The following is a 22,353-nucleotide window of genomic DNA, read 5'->3' as shown; positions in this document are numbered from 1 at the left end:
AAACTGGTTATTTTACCAAACCATAAAAATAATTAGTTATTCATGGTTATCCATAACCAAACTGCTCTACAATTAAAGAATAAATAAGTAAATCCATTTTGGCTAAAAGGTTTATGCAGTGATAGAATACTTGGGCCATATGTGCTTATTGATGGTTCTTTTTCCATAAAACTTCAATCTTCTTCAACGTGTTTGTATTTTTCTTTTTTGGTGAGTCATCATCTGTGTCTTCTAAATAAGGTGAATTCATCACCTTGCCGGTGATAGAATTGAAGCTGTTGTCATGTGAACTGTTTCTCCCTACAAATTTCCTATTGTTTCCTACATAAATCATAGATGCAGCTGCTTCAGTTGCCTTTCTCCACTGATCTGAAGCCACACCCATGCCATTCTTTGCAGTGCCATACGCAGCTCTTATACTTTCCTCCACCAGTTCAAATAAGACTCTTAGTAACATGAATCTTGAGAGAACGAAGAGCAATTTTTTTTATAATTTAAAATAATTCAAATGTTCTTCTACCAACCACTCTCAAAACAAAGGGAAACAATTTCTATAAGAATCATTTCGTCCATAGAGTTCCAAAACAATGAAGATTCTTGTAAGAAATAGTTGGCCAACTACCTATAACCGGGAGAAACAAACGACTACTTATAAAAATAGCACAATTCATCAAAAACCGATTTTGAACTTGATAACCGATTTATGGTTCATAACCGGTTTTAAAAATCAAAATCGGTTATGAACCATAAACCGGTTTTGGAACCAGTTTGAAACCGATTTAAAATAAAATCGGTTCGGTTTGAAAATCAAACCGTTTAAAACCAGTTCGGTTTGGTTTTTGTCAAAACCGGTTATAAACAGCTCCATGCATACCCCTGCTTAATTGTGATCTTGAGTTTGAATCCTAGGTATACAATTATATTAAAAATTTGATAGAGAGAGATTTATCGCCTTTGTAATCCTACCGACTCAAGTGGAGGTGGAGAAATTTAAAAATAAAAATAAAAAATGTTTAGTATATGGTCTTTGATGTTAAAGGGCCTGTTTGGAGCACCTGATAAAGAAAATAGGATAGGATAACTTATCATATCCTATTTTTATCTCTTGTTAGGTGGGTCAATAGGATATTATTAGCTTATCCTATTGTCTCATTTTATCCTATCTAATACATGATTTCTTATCCTATGGAGGGAGTTAGGTTAAGATTCAACATGATAGGATAATAATATTGGATACTCAATTTATCCCCACGCTACCCAATATATCCTCACGTTACCCAATATATTTGTATTTATTGCATTATATTTTGATTTTTCTTTCTCCTTTCTCCTTTTACATAATTTTATCAGATTGCTATCAATTGCTCATCAAACACAGGATATGATATAGGCTTATCAGCCTCATATCATATCCTACCCTTATCAGCCCATATCATATCCTACCATTATCCTATCATGTCCACCAAATGAACCCTAAAGGTGCAACTGATATGCAAGCCCAGCATTGAAAGGTAAATATTAAGTATGTGTGTGGAGGATGGATATTCTTACTACCAAAATTTTCTACTATCAACTCACTACCTATCTAATCACCATTGGATCAATATTTTCTCTTTTTTCAAAAATTTTTTAGCATTCTCTCTCTTTGATTCAATGGTGATTACATAGGTAGTAAGTTAGTAGTAGAAAATTTTGGTAGTAAGAATATCCTCCTTCATGTGTCTGAATTAATTTATTTTTAAAAATAATTACTTTTTTATAAACATTTTTTTATCCTAATGATGAAATGAAATTTTAATTTTAGTAAACTCTGAATTTTGCCTTAATCTTATACCAAACATAAAGTATCAAATTTTTCCTGACTTGGGAGTTTGCATAATAAATAAAAACAGCACCCTTCTCATAAAAGGACAGCAAATTAGAAAATTGCTAAAACAACTTGATTTAATACTTTGATTTTCTAATTAAATATTATGTAATCTCATTTTAATCTTAATTATTATTTCTTGAAATCACATTTTCATTTCTTTTTGTACAAATTTACAATTAAAAAAACAGAATATGACAGAACAATAATAATCCTATTTTTCTGCTAAAATAACATATTACCTAAATATTAGGTTAATAGATTTTTGGTAACATACGTTACATTTATTTTTAATTTATTCTCTTTAAAAAAATTGATTTAATTGTTTTATTTACAATCACTTTTAATGTCATTTCTACCCTCTGTTATTATGATAACGCTATGAAATGAACAAAATTACTTGAAATATAAAAATAAAATTGATAATAGTTGTGACATACAAAAATAGAAAAATATTTATCGTTTCAAAGAACATGATATTATGTTAATTTGAGTGAAATGAGTAACAATTGTATTTTGATATATATTTATTGATTTTACATTCTCTCTTGTATACAAAATTAAGAAGAAGATAAAAAGAGAAAGTAGTATGAAGGTAAGAGAATGTAAAAATTTAATAAATATGCGTAAAAATACAGTTATTTCATTTAAAATTACATAATTTTGTGTCTTTAAAATGATAAATATTTTTTTACCAAAAAAATGATAAATATTTTTTCCTATAGAAATTAAAAAATACAATATTTTTATTTCTGATATATTATATTTATTTTCAATTTAATTTTTATATTTTATTATATTATAACTTTGATACAGAATATTGTAAAAATAATAATTATTAGAGGAAGGATACGTATACAAATTTTTTTGACAAATTTTTACAAATTATACTATCTTCTCATGTGAGAACATAGTGAAACCTAGTGTTCTCTCGGGAGAAGATAGTAAATAAAAAAATTTGTAAATATAACCTGCTCCTGAATATTATAATCAAAACATATGAAAAAATCAAATTAAAAATAATATTAGTTTATGATTAAAATTATATTTTAACCTAAGATTGGTAGCTTATTATTAAAGAGCAAATCAGCAACATGTGCATGTTGTTACCGCTTCCAATGAAAGCGAGCACGTGTCATTCTTCTCACCGTTCCAAAACTATCTGTTCCCAATGCTTTGCCATCCCAACGTTAAATCTAACCCATATTCATTCATGTGACTCTTGCTTCCTTCACTCTCTTTATGTCAACTTCCCAAGTTGCAAAGACAAAAAAATCCCATCTTCATTGATATTTTTCTTCTTTTCTTTCCATCGTTCACTTACCATTCACTCACTCCAAAAAAAACCCTCTCTTTTTCTATCTCTCTGTCTCTTTGCACTTTATGGCTCTCCCTTGAGGCATCATTTGGCATCATATCATCTTATTCTCTTTTGTGGCTTAGCAATAGCATTCCTTCAAATATCTTCACCATTGCTTCCCCACCCAGATTTTTTTTCTTTCTGCTTATTAATATCTTATTTTTCCCACTTGCCCATTTCTTAAATTCCTGAGCTTCATAGAGAGATTACATTTTGAAGTTGGAAGTGGTAGTTTTCTCTCACTTGGGGTGCTTTTGTTTTTTATTATTTTGATTGTTACTCCATAAAGTTTCTATTTTTGTGACAATTTGATTAAGTGGGTGGTGGAAAAATTTGTTTTTTTTTCTTCTTCTTTTTTCCTAACAGGAGTAAGATAAGGAGTTGGAAATGGCTGCTACATTAGAGGCTAATGGAGGAGATGGTGGTGTTTCTGCCAAAGTTCCAGCAGTGGCACATCCATTGGCTGAAAAGCCTGATGAGATTGCGTCCAATATCAGTTATCATGCTCAGTTCAGTCCTCATTTTTCCCCTTTCAAGTTTGAGCTGGAACAAGCTTACTATGCTACTGCAGAGAGTGTTCGTGATCGTCTCATTAAGGTTTGATGATATGCTTCTTGGAATTGGGATGTCTATGCCCGTGATTTAGTTTTGAATAATCATTTTTGAGTTAATAGTGTTTAATTCATATACAGTTAGCTTTACTCTTCCTATAGCAATATGCATGCATTTAACTTTCATGGTATTGTTATAGGTATTATGGTAATTGTTGATGTTTATATCTTAATAGCAATTGAGGGTCAACTTTCATCAAAATAAGCGTCTTTTGTGACAGATAGATCTAGGACAACAAATTGGCCATGCTACCAATTCCAGTGTTTCAGTGTATGGTAGTGTGTGTGTGTGTGTGTGTGTGTGTGTGAAGTTGTGAACCTTTTTTATACTTCTTCATGGGACAGCTCAATTCAGTAACTTGAGTTGACCTGGATTTCAGACACATTAATGAATGTTGGTTGCTATTTGTTATTAATAAGGAGCAAGTAGTGAATCATTTCTTCGGAATTTATTTAAGATAAAACCTACATAAATAAAGGGGATTTAAATTGTGTTACATAAATTAAATGTTTTTGAAATTTCATAAAGAGTTTGTTCTTTCCTCACTACTGATTCAAGTCCTAGTTAGTATACTTGTATTGTTTGTTTGGATAGGACTAATGCTGTTATTGTACATTGACAATAACTATTTCAGCAATGGAATGAAACATACCTTCATTTTCACAAAGTTGATCCGAAGCAAACTTACTACTTATCAATGGAGTTCCTTCAAGGTCGTGCTTTGACTAATGCTATTGGAAATTTGAATATCCAAGATGCATATGCCGATGCTTTACGCAAATTTGGGCTTGAACTTGAAGAAATAGCGGAGCAGGTAATTAAAAAATTGCAACCTTTATGTGAAATACATTTTTCTCTAGAGCCTATTGTCATGAAATTACCCCAATCCATATAAAATCATTGAATTTCAAACCAAATGTCAAGGGTCAACTCTCCTGAAAGCACACAGGCTCACTTTACCTTGTGCTATAGTTCTATTTTATTATGAAGAATGGGGCAACAAGCGTTGTACTCTTAACAACTTCATCACACATAGAGACTTCAATACCATGCCAAGTCACCTAATATCTTAAGTTATTAGCTGGTGGCACATATATCTCCAACAACAAGCATTTATTAATCAAAAGAAATAAAACATGATTTATGGGAAAGAGTGGTTTGTTTGTGCTTTTTTTTTCAGGAAATGTCTCAACAATGTAAAATCATGCAAATTTGAAGCAAACATTACGTGTTGAAAAGTTCGAAAAGAAAAAATATATATATAGATGGGTAAATAGTCTAATATAAGTAATCAGTTACCTTATGCTATTTTTGTGTTGTCAAATTATGTAACTCATATATAAACTGTGAGGGAATTCTTCCAAATATTTTACATGATTCAAATGATTTCTATTTGTGTTTTAATCACCATGGAATAATTGTAATAAATTCAACTTTCATTTTTCAGAAAGAAAGCTTCTCCTAAAAAGTCTACATTGCTTTATCTCTATGATTGATTTTGATATCTAGTATATAAAAATTGCTGGACCCTTCAACTTGAACCTTTGCAGGAGAAAGATGCAGCACTAGGAAATGGTGGTCTTGGTAGGCTTGCTTCTTGCTTTCTGGATTCCATGGCAACACTAAATTTGCCTGCTTGGGGGTATGGTTTGAGGTATAGATATGGGCTATTTAAGCAGAGAATCACCAGAGAAGGGCAGGGGGAAGTTGCGGAGGACTGGCTTGAGGTTTGACTTATTTCCTTTCTTTTAGATCTTGGGCACTTTATCACGTATTTTATGGGATACTAATTTATAAAATCAAATGAAAACTAAACAGAAGTTTAGCCCCTGGGAAGTTGTGAGGCATGACATTTTGTACCCCATCAGATTCTTTGGTCAAGTTGAAGTTAATCCTAATGGAAGGTAAGTGTAAATCTGCTGAGTTACCTTTATAAAATCAGTTTTAGGCTGCTTTGATATATGACTATCTATGATAGTTAGAGTCAATGTCTTTTTCCCTTTGACCTTAATTGAAATGTAAAACAAGCTTTACTTTATTCAGATACAATGATATAAAAGTACTTATGGTTTGTTGTGTATGCCAGCCGAAAATGGGTTGGAGGAGAGGTTGTGCATGCGCTGGCTTATGATGTGCCAATTCCAGGATACCAAACCAAGAACACCATCAGTCTTCGCCTCTGGGAAGCAAAGGCCTGTGCTGTGGATTTTGATTTGTTTTTGTTTAATGATGGCCAACATGAATCTGCTTCAGTGCTTCATGCACGATCTCAACAGGTTGGTATCACTGAATTTTTATTTTTATCTCTCCGACCCCCATTATCCCCTCCCCATTGCCCTTGGTCCTTGTAAAAATAAATCAAACATTTTGTGAAGCAGTTATATATTAATTTTGTATGTTTAGATTTGTGCAGTTTTATACCCTGGGGATGCTACAGAAGGTGGAAAACTTCTACGGCTGAAGCAGCAATTCTTTCTCTGCAGTGCATCACTCCAAGTAAGTTAAACCCACCTCATAAATTTCCTTTTCATTTTAAGTGTTCTTTATGTTATAGTTGTTTGTGCTCCTTCCTAATAGGAAGTTTGGATTGAAACATTTAGCAGTAGTGGAAGGTAAATGATCATATTATGCTGGTTTGGTGTTGTCTTCTTAATTCAAAGTCTAGGTCACCTTCATTTTTAAGTTTGAGAGATATTATCACCAATTCTCTATCCTCCCTAAGTCAATTGATGTAATAAACATGTTTTAGTTTCTATTGGAACTTCTCTTAATGAATGCCTTAGCTGACAACCCATATTTTTTTTATGTAAAAAAGAATGTATTCTGGTTTCAATGCTATGGATAATTTTAACATGATAATCGATCGGGACCATAGTTACATCATTTGTTGTTGCCAAATACCAATGAGAAATTTCGTTACCTCCTTTTTTTGACATGTTATTCTTGCTATTGTCCACTCCTATCTCGGATAAAAATTACAGGACATAATTGCCCGATTTAAGGAGAGGAGACAAGGGAAGGGACCTTGGAACTGGTCTGAGTTCCCGACAAAAGTTGCTGTACAATTGAATGATACTCACCCAACCCTTGCAATACCAGAGTTAATGCGTTTACTTATGGATGATGAAGGGCTTGGATGGGATGAAGCATGGGATGTGACAACAAGGTCGGTAAATTGTAGAAATTGTTGCAATAAATGGTTATTTTCCATTTTTCGTTCTTCCATGGCCCATCAATGTTTATAGTGAATTACTGTTATCTTCCTGCTAAAATGCGATCTATATCTCGTCCAGGACAATTGCTTACACTAATCATACTGTCCTCCCTGAAGCGCTGGAGAAATGGTCTCAATCTGTTATGTGGAAATTGCTTCCTCGCCATATGGAAATCATAGAAGAAATAGACAAGAGAGTAAGTTGTTCACCTTCCTTGTTTCTCTTCGATAAACTCCATGAAAGGTGTACTGATATATTTCAATGTGGAAATAATAAAATTCTTGCAGTTCACTGCAATGATAAATACAACCCGATTGGACCTTGAGAGTGAGCTTTCCACCATATGTATCTTGGATAATAATCCCCAAAAGCCAGTAGTTCGGATGGCAAATTTGTGCGTGGTTGCTTCTCATGCGGTAAGTGGTGCACTGATTTGAACTCAACAAAAGAACGGTCTCATCCATCTTACCATATTCTTGTTCCAATACTGTTTTAGGAAAAACATCCAACTGAATGTTTTTGAACAACTGTAAATCAAATTCCAGTTACAGTGTTACTATAGCAACTACGTTTACCGCATGTTATATAATTTCTTAAAAATTTCTTGACAGGCAAGAACCTCTGCTAGGTTAAATCGAATGTTATACCTTTCCAGTTCACTTGTTTCTCCAAACTCACTTTGTATTCCAATAGTGGTATTGGAATAAAGGTTAAACTGAACATTTGAAACCAATATAAATCAGAATCTTATTAAGGTTTTACTCTGGCAAGCACATTATGTTAATGTATATTAATCTTATGAAGGCATCTTTGTTCTTGGAAGCAAAGAATCTCGGTTAAATGAATACCGTAATGCTCTATTCAAATGTTATGTTTTATAGAAAAAGATATGTTAAAATGTGACTTGTTTATCCTCTATTATCTCTTCCAACCATTCATCTAACAGAAAAGCTCTTGCAAGGTAAAAGTTGTAATCCAAGAATTAATGATTGTCAGTGCAGTTGTCTAAAAATTATAAATAAATTATGTTGTCTAAAATAAGGAATATAAAAAAACAGTCATTTATGGGTCTAGATGACCATTTCCTTGATATCCTATATTTTTATTATTATTATTTTTTTCTGTAACCCTGTTTTTTTTTATATTTGTGCAATTGAGTTCAATTGAAGTTTATATCTCTTTGTAGGTGAATGGTGTTGCCCAGTTACATAGTGATATATTGAAGTCAGAATTATTTGCAAATTATGTTTCAATATGGCCAACAAAGTTCCAAAATAAAACCAATGGCATTACACCTCGAAGATGGCTCCGTTTTTGCAGTCCCGAGCTAAGCAGCATAATCACTAAGTGGTTAAAAACTGATCAATGGGTAACCAATCTTGACTTATTAACGGGTCTTCGAAAGGTGAGTGCCTGGATGCTTCTTCTCTGTAACTAACTGATTCCAATTATTGCAGCATTCTCACATTCAATTCTTGGTGTTTTTCCCCTATAGTTTGCTGACAATGAAGATCTACAAGAAGAATGGCTGTCTGCAAAGATGGCTAATAAGCAGCGCTTAGCACAGTATGTTCTGCAGGTGACAGGGGAGAGCATTGACCCAGATAGTCTATTTGACATTCAAGTCAAGCGTATCCATGAATACAAGAGGCAGCTACTAAATATTCTTGGTGTGATTTATAGATACAAGAAGTTAAAGGTATAAACTCAGCCCACTGTTTGACAAAGTAAATTTGTGAAATGCTCATTGTTCCAATTTACGAATATTTTTTGTTAACACTTTTAACCTGTGTTCATAGTGAGTCATGGTTAACTATGTCTGTATCTTGCACCTAAGCAGCTATTTTAGCTTCTTCTTTCTTTCTTTTTCTTTCTTTTTTTCTATACATTAATATTTAGACACTATGCTTAGTCTGGCTTGATGTCTCATGCTAATTCATCTCAACACTGTCTCTAATGATATTTCATCTGCTTTCATCTAGGAGATACTGTCACTGTATTTTCTAAAAGATCATAGGATTATACAAAAGATATGGTCTGTACTGAATATAGCCCTTATAACTAATCTGTAATAGGAGATGAGCCCTGAAGAGCGAAAAAATACAACTCCGCGCACTGTGATGTTTGGAGGAAAGGCATTTGCAACATACACAAATGCTAAAATAATAGTCAGGCTGGTGAATGATGTTGGTGCTGTTGTCAACAGTGATCCTGAGATCAATAGCTACTTGAAGGTAACTTAAATTTTGTATTAACTTTCTAGATAACATTAGTGCCTTTGTTTTTAAAAGTTGAAAAACTTAAGATACCAAGTGCTTTGTTCATAAAGTATCGTACCTATCTGCTTATAATGATGGAGAGCATTAAAGTTATTGCTAATGGTTTCATGTCAGGCCCTTAAAATTGATTATGTGTACCAAAAGCAAAAGAAATTTAATGTTATACCATATCTCCTGTCAGTTTATGATTCCTTTATTTAGCAGCGGCATAATTCGCCAAAGCTCCACTTTTCTGTCCCAGTGCTTGGGGAAGACATATATGTATATTTTCACAATCAATTGCAATAAATGTTTATGATTATCTTATTTTTTTTAACTTGCTTGCTACTGGAAGCAATTTATAGGCCACAGTAGGAACGTTTTTCATTAGTTTCCTACAATCTGATAAGTTATTTGGTAGAAGAGGAATCGAATGAGGGAAACCTTGGGGTCTGTGGAACTAGACCTGGATTCTTAATATTATTTATGCTTGATTACTTGACTAATCATGGGCACATACATACATGTCTATGGGAATACTTACATTGTATAGTAATGTGTAATAGAGATAAATTACTGAATATTATGCTTATTGAAGAACAAAATCTAATATCTTCTTACTTAACACTTTTTTCAGGTTGTGTTTGTCCCAAATTACAATGTGTCTGTTGCAGAGGTGCTGATTCCAGGGAGTGAGCTATCCCAGCATATTAGCACTGCAGGCATGGAAGCAAGTGGCACAAGCAACATGAAATTTGCTTTGAATGGGTGCCTTATAATAGGTACCTTGGATGGAGCTAATGTAGAAATCAGGGAGGAGATTGGTGAGGAGAATTTTTTCCTCTTTGGTGCAACAGCAGAAGATGTCCCTAGACTGAGGAAGGAAAGGGAGAAGGGACTGGTATGCAGATACATTCATTCTAAGTTGTGAACTTTAAATTTTCAAATTTTCCACAAAAAGGTTTCCTAACATTACCACTTTTTTGATTTATAGTTCAAACCTGATCCTCGGTTTGAAGAGGCAAAAAAGTTTATTCGAAGTGGGGTGTTCGGAAGCTATGACTATAGCACCATGCTTGAGTCTTTGGAAGGAAATTCTGGTTACGGCCGTGGTGATTACTTTCTTGTTGGTTATGACTTCCCAAGCTACATGGATGCTCAGGCAAGAGTAGACGAAGCATATCGGTAAGATCCAATTTCTCTACATTTCACGTCTTAGTTTCCTCTACCTTTGTGGTTGAAATAAAACCTTTTTTGCAAAGTTGCATAATTCAACATGTTACTTTGTTAAAGCAAAATTTCTAAACAACATTTCAAAAATTAATGTTTGAACTTACAGCATGCTTATAAAGTGGTTTAGTCAAACTGTTAGTGCTTGATCTTAACCTCATTCATCCCTACTAGGTTAGCCTTATCCGCAAATTTTCATAGGGGAAGCTTACTTTAAAGTTGACTTTGACAATTTTCATCCATTAATTATGAGGTTTTAATGGTGACAGAACCACATAGCCCAATATTAATAGGTTGCTACCCCTGCCAGGATAGTTATAGGAAAAAAAAAAGTATTGTGTAGTCATGAATGGATTGGTAGCCCTAAAACTTTTAAGTTGTTCTAAGTATAAATCGTGGGTTTGAATTCTGGAAACAACCTCTTTGTAAATATGCGAGAATAAAGTTGCGTACAAGGATTGTCGTCACTCCTGTCCTCGCTAGTCAGGGTTTAATTTAATGGGGAGTGGTTTGATTTTTATATCTTTTATGTGTGTGTTTTGCATGCAGTGATAGGAAAAGGTGGCTAAAAATGTCTATCTTAAGCACTGCTGGGAGTGGAAAGTTCAGCAGTGACAGGACAATTGCTCAGTATGCCAAGGAAATTTGGAATATACAAGAGTGCCGTGTACCATAAATTTCAGCTGGGATATCCCTTGCATTCAAGTCTCTGTATAGCACAAATAATGATAAGTAAAAAGAAATGAATAAAAAGAATTCACTGTATAAAGAGTGAATGAGAAAGATTTTTAGCTTCCTGTTAAGTATGCCATATCTGGTTTCAACCTTGTTCTTATAGTAAGTGCCCTCAACCCATCTGCTTCTGACAGCTAGAGCTTTCTATATGCAAATCTATAGTTTAATATTTTATTTTTCAATTAATGTCTGAAATTTGCTTAGCCTTCCAAATTGAGTATTATTGTTCATCTTTATAATGGACTGCTCTGGTTCTCTTGAATGATATCCTGTCCTTGAAAGTTTAAATGCTATTGTTTTTTAGTTTAGCCTAAGGAGAAAATTTTAATAAATACTCAAATTTAAATCAAATCATCAAGTTGTTAATAAACTAATAAAGTAAACATATTAGCGGACTTAGTTAATTATTAGTCTTAACCTAATATATAGAAAAATAACTTTCCAAATGCTTCTAATCAATTCATGAAATGGTGACAAATGTAACTTTTAGAAGTGATAGAAATCTATACAAAGTAAAAAGAATTTTTATACTAAATAAATTTTTAGGTAAAACTGCCTAACAGGAATTTCTCTCTTCACTTTATATCTGTCTATACAAAACATGTTTTAGATTTTGACCCTTTGATGTGTTTGTTTGCTTCTGCAAGAATTAATGTACCATAATTGAACGAGTTTGGTTACTCACCTACTGAAAGTGAACATCCTTCACATGGCGCCGTTCTTTTTCTAGCAATTTTTTTTTTTTTTTTGGGTTTCTTGTGTTGGGCTTCCTCCTTCAATGCTAAGCCCAAGCCCATTTGAGGGGTTCCCTAAAAATCCTAACCCTAATTTCCACCTCCTCTATATATACTCATTAGTTGTGGGTGGAGGCTAGGTCAGATTTGAGAGAACAAATTTGGGAGAAAAATTATTTGATTGTTTGAGCAAAGCTTTATGCTTTGCATTTGAGAGATCTCTAGAAAGAGTTTGAGTGAAACATCTCTAGGGTAGTTTGATTATCACCATTGTTGGAGAGGTTGAGTTAATCACCACATTGGTGTATTTGATTATTTGTAACCATTATTTTCATAGTGGATTTTTTGATCTGGACTAGGTCCCGTGGGTTTTTACTTCTTCATTGGAGAAGGTTTTCCCACGTTAAATCTGGTTGTGTTCTTCTTCTCTCTCTCCCCTGTTTTTGTTTTGATTTTTCCACTGCGCTGCCCGACCTGGTGAAGTTCAGGCCGAGGTATTGCCGAGATCCGAGATCAGGATCTTGTTGATTGACTTCCGCACAAAGACTGCTTAACCGAGTTTGAGGGAACCGAGTTGCCAACAGTGGTATCAGAGCCCGAGTTCGACGGGTTATGAGGGAGACGAGATGGAGACCAGTGGCATAACTCATTATGGAGATATGTTCAAGTTGACCGCAGACAACTTCACTTATTGGAGACCGATGATGGAAGATCATCTCTACTACAAAGATCTGCATGAGCCCATTATCCTTGATGAGAGACCGGCAGGCAAAACTGATAAGGAGTGGGAGATCCTGAGTCGGAAGGAGGTAGCCACGATCAGGAAATATATTGATAAAAGCCTCTTTGAGCACGTGTCCGAATTCACGAACGCGTATGAGTTGTGGACGAAGCTAGAGTCCATGATTCAGAAGAAGACTCCCAGGAATAAAGAACACCTGGTTCGCCGACTTGTTAAGCTTGAATACAAAGACGGCATGAGCATGATTGAACACCTGAACACCTACAAAGGTATTGTGAATCAGCTGTCAAAGGCTGATATGAAAATTGATGAAGAATTGCAGGCATTGCTGCTGTTGAGCTCGCTGCCAGAAAGCTGGGATACTCTGGTGGTGACCCTGAATAACTCGACTCCGGATGGAAAATTGAAGATGGATGTCATGACAGACAGCCTCCTGGGCGAAGAATCCAGGAGAAGAGAACGAGGTACTTCGAGTACGTCTGAGGCCAACGTTGCTGAGAACAAAGGGAAATCCGACTCCCGCGGTAGAAGCAAAAGCCGAGGTAGAGGTCGTGACAGACGAGACAAGTCCAGAGGTCGGTTAAAGCCGAAATATGAGTTGAAGTGCTTTTACTGTGGAAAGACAAGTCACAAGAAGCCAGACTGCTGGACCCTGCAGAATGATGAGAAGAACGGCTCTGTGAAGCCGGATCAGATTATTCCCAAAAAGAGGGAAGACAAGAGCACCACTGCGGTGGCTGCCAACCCTGATGCCGAGATATTCCTCCTTGGTGAGGATAATTATTTGAATGTTGCATATAATGACTGCACTTGGATTGTTGACTCTGGTGCCTCCTTCCGCATTACTCCACACAAAGGTTTTTTCTCCTCTTACCGAGGTGGTGATTTTGGAGTCGTGAAGATGGGAAATCAAGTGACCAGCAAGATTGTTGGTGTCGGTGATGTAACTCTGACCATGGATGTCGGATGTCGACTTGTGTTGAAAGATGTAAGGCATGTTCCTGACATGCGTTTGAACCTAATCTCGGTAGGAAAACTTGATGATGTCGGGTTAGTGAACTACTTCGGTAGTGTGAGATGGAAGCTGGCCAAGGGAAACTTGGTCGTGGCTCGAGGTAAGAAGGAAGGCTCCTTGTACGTGATGCAAGGAAAGATCAATGGCGGAGAAGCCAATTCTGTCCGAGATGAACCTAGCTTGGAGCTATGGCACAAGCACCTCGGCCACATGAGCGAGAAAGGGCTATAGATCCTGAACAAAAAGGGATTACTGACCGGGTTGAAAGGCCAAGCGTTGGAGAGTTGCACGCACTGCCTAGCTGGAAAGCAGCACCAGGTTTCTTTTGTGAGACCGGATCAACCTAGACGACGCAGGTATATTCTTGACCTCATCCATACTGATGTCTGCTCCATGTCGGAAAGATCCCTTGGAGGAGCTCAGTACTTTGTTTCATTTATTGATGACCATTCCCGCAAAGTGTGGGTATATTTGTTGAAGTCTAAAGACCAGGTACTCCAATCCTTTGAAGAATTTCATGCAATGGTTGAAAGGGAGACTCGCAAGAAATTGAAGGTGGTCCGATCTGATAATGGTGGTGAGTATTGCGGCCCATTTGATGCATACTGCAAGAGCGGCCGGGATTCGACTTGAGAAGACGCCCCCCAAGACACCTCAGCTGAATGGACTGGCTGAGCGGATGAATAGAACTATTAAAGAGAAGGTACGAAGCATGTTATCCAATGCCGGGTTACCGAAATCATTCTGGGGAGAAGCCGTCAAAACTGTTGTTGACTTGATCAACCTCTCACCATCACGGCCACTTGAAGGAGAAATTCCAGAAGAAGTCTGGACAGGTCGGAAAGCGGCCTATAATCAACTGAAAGTGTTTGGATGCCGAGCTTTCGTGCATATCCTTAAAGATGAAAGGGCCAAACTTGATGCAAAGACAAAAGAATGCATCTATCTTGGTTCGCCGAGATGTGAGTTCGGGTTCCAACTTTGGGATCCAATCAATAAGAAGATCGTGAGAAGCCGAGATGTGATCTTTCATGAGCATGAGAACATTCATGACATCTCGAAGCCCAAAGTCCGGGTTACTGTCAGACGTGAAGAACCCATCCCTCCTGTCTGAGCTGAAGCAGGGGGAGAAAATCAAGAGAATGAAGAAATTGATGATCAGCAACAAGCTGAAGATGACCAAGACACTGAGGTCCGTGTTGATGATGAGATCCGGGATGTGAATGATGAACCGGGTTCTCAAGCTGAAGAACAGCCGAGATATCCAACTCGAGAAAGAAGACCCTCTACAAGATACCCATCTGATGAATACACCGTTGTTGCTGAAGACGGTGAGCCTCAGAGTTATGATGAGGCTGTGACGAGCTCAGAGAAAGAAGAATGGAAAAAGGAAATGCAAGACGAGATGAAGTCTCTGCACGAGAATCAGGCTTATGAGCTGACCGAGTTGCCAGAAGGAAGACGAGCTCTGAAGAACAAATAGGTCCCGTGGGATTGTAGTGAAAGGCTGCAATCAGAAGAAAGGAGTTGATTTTGAGGAGAATTTTTCTCCTGTTGTGAAAATGACCTCGGTCCGAACCGTGTTAGCCATGGCGGCTTCGATGGACCTCGAGGTAGAACAAATGTACGTGAAGACGGTATTTCTTTACGGTGACTTAGAAGAAGAAATATATATGGAGCAACCTGAAGGATTCCAAGCTCCAGACCAAGAAGATTTGGTATGTCGGTTGAAGAAGAGCCTCTATGGCTTGAAGCAAGCACATCGGCAGTGGTACAAGAAATTTGAATAATTCATGATTGATCATAAGTTTGAGAAGACTGAAGCTGACCACTGCGTATTTGTGAAGAGGTATGAGGCTGGAGATTTTCTGATTTTGTTGTTATATGTTGACGACATGCTTATTGTAGGGAAAGATAAATCGAGGATAGCCGCTCTGAAAAAGGCGTTGAGCTCGTCCTTCGCAATGAAGGACCTCAGCCCTGCAAAGCAGATTCTCGGAATCAAGATCATCCGAGATAGACAGAAGAAGCTACTGTGGCTGAGTCAAGAGAAATATATTGAGAAGATTTTGAAGAGATTTAGCATGGACAAAGCCAAAACAGTGAGCACCCCCCTAGCCGGACACATAAAGCTGAACCAGAAGCAATGTCCGAGATCTGATGAAGACAAAGATGAAATGATGAGTCTCGTACCAATCCGCTGTCGGAAGCTTGATGTATGCAATGGTTTGCACTAGACCCGACTTGGCGTATGCTGTTGGAATGGTAAGCCGGTATTTGTCAAACCCCGGCAAAGAACACTGGGAAGCAGTGAAGTGGATCTTCAAGTACCTCCGAGGTACAACCGACTTATGTCTCCGATTTGGAGAAGGCAAAGCCGAGTTGCAAGGCTACTCGAATTCTGATTTAGGGAGAGACGCTGACTCGAGAAAATCGACGACGGGATATTTGATGAGATTTGCCGGAGGTGCTGTCTCTTGGCAATAAAGACTTCAGAAATGTGTTGCACTATCTACAACTGAGGCTGAGTACATTGACGCTACTGAGGCAAGCAAAGAGATGTTGTGGATGAAGAAGTTCCTCATGGAACTCGGCCATGATCAAGACAAGTACGAGCTGGGTTGTGACAATCAAAGCACAATCCATCTTGCGAAGAATTCAACCTATCACTCCCGCACTAAGCATATTCATGTGAGGTATCACTGGATCCGGGATGTGGTGGAAGGTGGTGAGCTCGAACTCGTCAAGGTTCTCACTGACCAAAATTGGTCCGACATGATGACAAAGCCAGTTCCAGCAAGAAAATTTGAAGACTGCTGTGAAGGAGCCGGGTTGATACTGAAGCCGACGCATTGAAGTCGGAGGGGGAGATTTGTTGGGCTTCCTTCTTCAATGCTAAGCCAAGCCCATTTGAGGGGTTCCCTAAAAACCCTAACCCTAATTTCCACCTCCTCTATATATACTCATTAGTTGTGGGTGGAGGATAGGTCAGATTTGAGAGAAAAATTATTTGATTGTTTGAGCAAAGTTTTATGCTTTGCATTTGAGAGATCTCTAGAGAGAGTTTGAGTGAAACATCTCTAGAGTAGTTTGATTATCACCATTGTTGGAGAGGTTGAGTTAACCACCACATTGGTGTATTTGATTATTTGTAACCATTATTTTCATAGTGGATTTTTTGATCTGGACTAGGTCCCGTGGGTTTTTACTTCTTCATTGGAGAAGGTTTTCCCACGTTAAATCTGGTTGTGTTCTTCTTCTCTCTCTCTCCTGTTTTTGTTTTGATTTTTCCGCTGCGCTGCCCGACCTGGTGATGTTCAGGCCGAGGTATTGCCGAGATCCGAGATCAGGATCTTGTTGATTGACTCCCGCACAAAGACTGCTTAACCGAATTTGAGGGAACCAAGTTGCCAAGATCTTGCTCACCAATTTGGACGGGACTTATCTCATTAGTGGCGAGAGCGAGTATTTAATCATTAAACTGACTTTGATTTTAATATCATTTTATCAGTTCATGGAGTTGTGGAAGACCTTTTTATTTAATTTTATCTTTAAAAGTAATTGTTTTGTCTTATCTAAATAAAAAATTCTTTTAAACTAACTTTCAAAATACAAATTAAATATTTTAAAAATACTTCATTAAATTTAAGCTACAATAAAAATTAGTTCTTTTAGCATAAATTCTTTTAAAAATAATTTTATTAAAATCTAAGCCCAACCATTAGCTTTGGTCTGTGATAACAAAACCGAACTCATTTTTTTGAACGTTTATGCTAAATTAAAAATTCGTTGCTTTAGGGCATATATTTTTTAAAAAGAAAAATCAAAGCTTAATATCACTTACGCTTTATATTGTTCAAGATAAGATATAATGAAATAAGATTTAATGAAATTTATTCTCTTTTCTATCTACTATTATTTTTCTTTTTAATTCGGAAAAAATAAAATAAAAATAATTTCTTATTTATTCCTTTCCTTGTTCATTAATTTTTGTAACCAAAATGGATTAAAATTAGTTAAAAATCCGATGGTTTGGGGCATATTCATATCGATAAAAAAAAAAAAAAAAAAAGCAGCAGCAGCTCAATATTAGTTACCCCTCGTATTGTTCAAAACAAGATAATATGAAATAAAATTTAGCAAAATTCATTCTCTTTTCTACCCAGTATTATCTTTCATCCTTTTTAATTGAAAAGCATAAAAATAAAACTAATTTCTCGTTCATTAATTTGTCTTATTGTTCTTTCCACATCCTAAATAATAGATAAAAAAAATTTACTTTCTCTTAATATAAAATATTCAAATAATAAAATAAACTCATCAATTCACAATTCAAAACAGTGTAATTGCAACCGACATTTTGATGCTGAAAATTTAGAGGGATATTTTTTTATTTTACAAAAATAAGAACAATATTCCTACACTCACAAAAAGAAGAGAAAAAAGAGAGAATAGGAAAAATTAAAAAAATTAAAATGAATCCCACATAAAATTTGACTTTGTAAGAAAATTGTTTTATCTTATATAAAATAAGAAAAACAATTCCCAAATTTAAAACGTTCTCAGTCCTCCAATTCGTTTGAATAAGAGCAAACAGTATGAAATTTTTGTTAGAATATATCGTGAAGGGACACTCAACCCACCACTCAGTGGACATAGTCCGATTAGCGATCTAGAATAAAGGATTTAAGCTCTTAAAACCAGGAAAAATATTTGAGTGACCATACCAACATTATGAAGTAATCCACTATATTTTTATTAAAATCTGAAATCAGGAAAGAAAGAAAAAAACGAGATGATTGTAAAAAGCACAAGCAAAAATAAAGTAAAATGCAACCAAACCAATAGAAACGCATGATCGTATCATCTATACTAACAGCAACAGCGCAACACAGCACCCATGATATTATAGAGATGATAGTAAAATAAAGTAGCATGCATTAGGTGTCTTGATGCAAGTCCTGAGCGCTAAAGCTAACAACGAAATAGCATGCATTAAGGCCTCTCGATACTAGTCCTGAACAAAACTAAAACGAAATACTCACATCTAATCTATAACTACATATATCCTCTTCACACCAATACCAACTATAACCCTAAGATGTCAAGCCGGATCTCGGTCCAACAAATTTCAAGTTGAAGGAGAGGCAGATCTAGGAGTATTCGATCTTGATACTGATCTTGAACTTGCACTCACACTCACACTTGGGCTTCTTGAATGCCTACGTTTCGAATAACCAGCACTTCTTTTAGAGCTTCTCGAATAACTCTTCCTTGGCATGGGGGAAACACTAGGTGAATAGCTCCTCCTTCGAACAGGAGAGGCACTTCTTGAATAGCTCCTTCTTGACCTTCTCCTTGGCCTGGGTGAGACACTTTGAGAGACTGACCTGTAACGGTGCCTTCTGTAGTAGTGATCATCAGGTGAGTCATATCTCGAGTCATAGGGAGAGTATGATCTGTCACGCATGCTTACAGGTGACCTGCTATAAGGGGAGCGAGACCTAGAATATGACCTGCGTCTATCGTAATATGACCTGCGTCTCTCGTAATATGACCTGTGCTGGCTGTGGTATGGAGAGTATGAGCTCCTTCGCCGGTATTCAGGAGAATAAGACCTCCTCCGTCGGTAGTCAGGAGAATAAGAACGACTCCTACTACGATCTGAAGAATATGGTGAACGACTATAGCTTCTTCTGTATGGAGAATAACCGGGAGACCGACGAGGAGAGTAGCTTGGGGAGCGTCTACGTGCTATATGAAATAGGATAATAGGGATTAAACATAAGTATAGAGAATATTTGTCAACAACAAATAATAATATCACAGGAAAGAACAATACACACCGCGAATAGTCCTCAGCCCTAGATACTTCCCAGGTGTTGGGGTTCGACCACGTCGTCTTCTAGCCTGCAGTAAATGGAAAAAAAAACAGCATGAGGACAAGGCAGTAGTACTATGCGGGATGAGGCAAGTAATGACAAGTAACATAAAATCAAAATATTACATATTTACCCCAAAAAAGTAAATCAAAACAATGCAATTGTCAGAGAAGGCTATTACGAACCATAAAAATTAGGTGAAGATGAAATAACAAGATATAAATGCAAGGAGAGAGAGAGAAATGCAGGGCATACAACCCCAATGATCTGATACTTGTTGATGTATTTGATTTGTTTGTTTAGTTGTGATTTGAGAGTTTGATGAAGAGCTGCTTCACACAGCTAACCTGCTGGCTGCCACAGAAACTTCAAATGGAAAGAAGCACAACACTTTCAAAACTTATGAAGAACTTAAAGAGTAAATTAATCATATATCTTCCACGCATTGGAGTTGAACTAAAACCAAAGCATTTCATTATCCGAGCCCAAAAATAAGATATTGCTCATAAAGTATACCTTCTCTACAGTGATGACACGCCCTTCAAGTACAGACCGATTCAGATACTTTAAGCATCGTTCAGCTTCCTCAAGTGTCTCCATTGTCACAAACCCAAACCCACGGGATTCCCTTGTCCATGGATCAACTACCAGATGTACATCCTTCACCTAAGACAAGCAACTCACAAGTAAGAAAAAGTTGAGAGGCAACATATTTAAATCTCTATCGAACATTAAGCTACTTCAACTATTAAATTAGAAATACCAACAAGTATATAATGGGTCGAAGGGCATACCTTTCCCTCAGCAGCAAAATGCCTCTCCAGTTCTTTCTTGGTGATCCTAGGAGACAATCCTGTCACATACAAATTGTTTCCTGGATTTTCTACATCTCTTGATGGGCTCCTAAATCACGAGAAGAAAACAAATCGTGTTCATTAAAGCATTTCAGATAATGAAAAATGATATCAAAGAAGCAAGATTTCACAAATGTAGAATAAAGATTCAGGGAAAAAGAAAAGTCTCCTACCTTGAACGGCTTCTTGACCTCGACCTTGAAAGAGACCTGGACACGGACCTGCTATACCGCTTGAATGGAGAAGGAGAAGGAGAATACCTATCAGATGAAAAAAGAACATCTATAAGTATTAATGCATGCCACTTCAAACAGAATAGCAAATTTAACCATTTAACAAACATCTAACCTTGATCTTCTTGAATACGACGACATCTGCATCAATTCAGCGAACACCCAAAAATAAAAAATAAAATAAAAATCAGTTATCTATAATAAACATTGATGAATTATTAATAAACAGACAATGTCAATCCACATAAATAGCTGAGCCTGCATGTGTATAAAATCAAAAATAACATCTCCAATAATTGATTTGTAATCTAAACTTCTACAATTTAACCATAACAATAATATATACATAAACACGAATTATCAACATCAACCGTAGTTGTCTAAAAGTAGTATATATATATATATATATATATATATATATATATATATATATATATATATATATATATATATATATATCCTCTCCAATACTGAGGCAAAACAATTTCAAGAGATTCTGAGAAAAATTGAAATCCCTGATACAACAGCAAAATTCAAAACCGTGCGAAGAACAATTTCAATTTCTAAAACAAATTTCACGAAACAGAAAAAGCAATCAACGAGATGGTTCTCCATATATCCAAGAGAGGATGAGATTCGAGCTTACCATAGCAGCAGTTAAACCACGAGGGCTCGCCTTCTTTGAAGATGGAGAATCAGCAACAACTGTTTCGGTAAACGACACGTAATGGGTAGCGTTTCGAAAGCAAGAACGTGCCAAGGTAGAAGTGGTTTATATAGAAGAGGAAGTGTGAGGTTGTGATTCCTCTATGAGAAGTTTCTGGAGAAGCGGACGCCAAACCATAATTAAACACGCTTGAATTCTTCGTGGGCCGTCGCCCAATAGCTTCTGTCACGAAACAAGTTTCAAGTGTCCGCATTTTTAGGCCCTGAAAAATGCCACATGGCATGACGGAAGATTATTATCCATAATCATGATATGCTACATGTTGCAGCCCATCCTATTATACGTTGAATCACTTGAAAGAGTGACCATTTTGTCACTTTTCACAATTTTATTTATCTAAATATCATGTCAATAGTCATTTTTTTCAAATTGTCATACAGGCAAGTTCGTTAGGCATTGTAGCGAACTATATATGCTGATGTGTCAGCCTCTGATGGTTCATGAGTTCGCTACTAACACAGGCAAACTTGGGTGCAATAAATGCTGAAACGTATGTCAAGTTCGTTGTCACCCAAAGCGAATTAAGTGTACCACGTGTCTGACATGAACCTAGTTCGCTGGGGGTCAAGGCGAACTCATTGTCATGTGTCAATTGGCACACAGTTCGCTGACTGGGCCAGCGAACTAGGTGCCAAGTGGCAGCAACTGACACAGTTCGCTGGACCCAGCAGCGAACTCTGTGCCACGTGGCAGCTCCCCAGAAGTTCGCTGCATGGGTAAGTGAACTATCTGCCGACAGTTACAGTTCGCTGGCCTAGGTAACGAACTCAGTGCTATTTAAACCCCACCCCATCCCCTTCCAAACCCACTTTGTCATCCTCGTGCGTTTTCCTTTAAAGGATCCATACTTGTTTGTTATTTTTTGCTATTTCAGTACATAAAATGAGTG

At 36.5% G+C, this 22,353-nt stretch overlaps 2 protein-coding genes across 3 annotated transcripts; one reads left to right on the top strand and one right to left on the bottom strand.

The window, feature by feature from the left end:
- The first annotated feature begins 3,257 nt into the window (after positions 1-3,257).
- On the top strand, positions 3,258-11,496 carry LOC133316273 (alpha-glucan phosphorylase, H isozyme). Its single transcript, XM_061518006.1, has 16 exons — positions 3,258-3,455; positions 3,594-3,824; positions 4,474-4,653; positions 5,390-5,566; positions 5,658-5,743; positions 5,926-6,115; positions 6,243-6,335; positions 6,821-7,005; positions 7,133-7,250; positions 7,342-7,470; positions 8,241-8,459; positions 8,550-8,753; positions 9,130-9,288; positions 9,950-10,213; positions 10,307-10,497; positions 11,092-11,496. Exons 2-16 carry the CDS (start codon positions 3,615-3,617, stop codon positions 11,216-11,218), a joined length of 2,532 nt encoding a protein of 843 aa, XP_061373990.1. The 5' UTR covers positions 3,258-3,455; positions 3,594-3,614; the 3' UTR covers positions 11,219-11,496.
- Positions 11,497-18,638: 7,142 nt separating this feature from the next.
- Positions 18,639-21,513, bottom strand: LOC133316284 (serine/arginine-rich splicing factor SR45a-like). 2 transcript variants are annotated; one of them, XM_061518019.1, is made up of 7 exons: positions 21,384-21,513; positions 20,853-20,878; positions 20,678-20,764; positions 20,445-20,541; positions 20,167-20,316; positions 19,615-19,678; positions 18,639-19,522 (listed from the first exon to the last, which is right to left on the bottom strand). In XM_061518019.1, exons 1-7 carry the CDS (start codon positions 21,384-21,386, stop codon positions 18,900-18,902), a joined length of 1,050 nt encoding a protein of 349 aa, XP_061374003.1. In that variant the 5' UTR covers positions 21,387-21,513; the 3' UTR covers positions 18,639-18,899. The 2 variants fall into 2 exon arrangements, with proteins under 2 accessions (XP_061374003.1, XP_061374002.1); XM_061518018.1 differs by having other exon boundaries at positions 20,445-20,553; positions 21,384-21,512.
- Between the last annotated feature and the right edge of the window lie 840 nt (positions 21,514-22,353).

The sequence above is a fragment of the Gastrolobium bilobum genome, unplaced genomic scaffold, assembly GCF_033153095.1.
Source record: "Gastrolobium bilobum isolate Gb01-03AN ecotype WA unplaced genomic scaffold, APGP_CSIRO_Gbil_v1 utg6012, whole genome shotgun sequence".
Lineage (NCBI taxonomy): Eukaryota > Viridiplantae > Streptophyta > Magnoliopsida > Fabales > Fabaceae > Gastrolobium > Gastrolobium bilobum.
The sequence above is the reverse complement of the archived record's forward strand: the minus strand, read 5'-3'. Positions and strand labels throughout refer to the sequence as shown.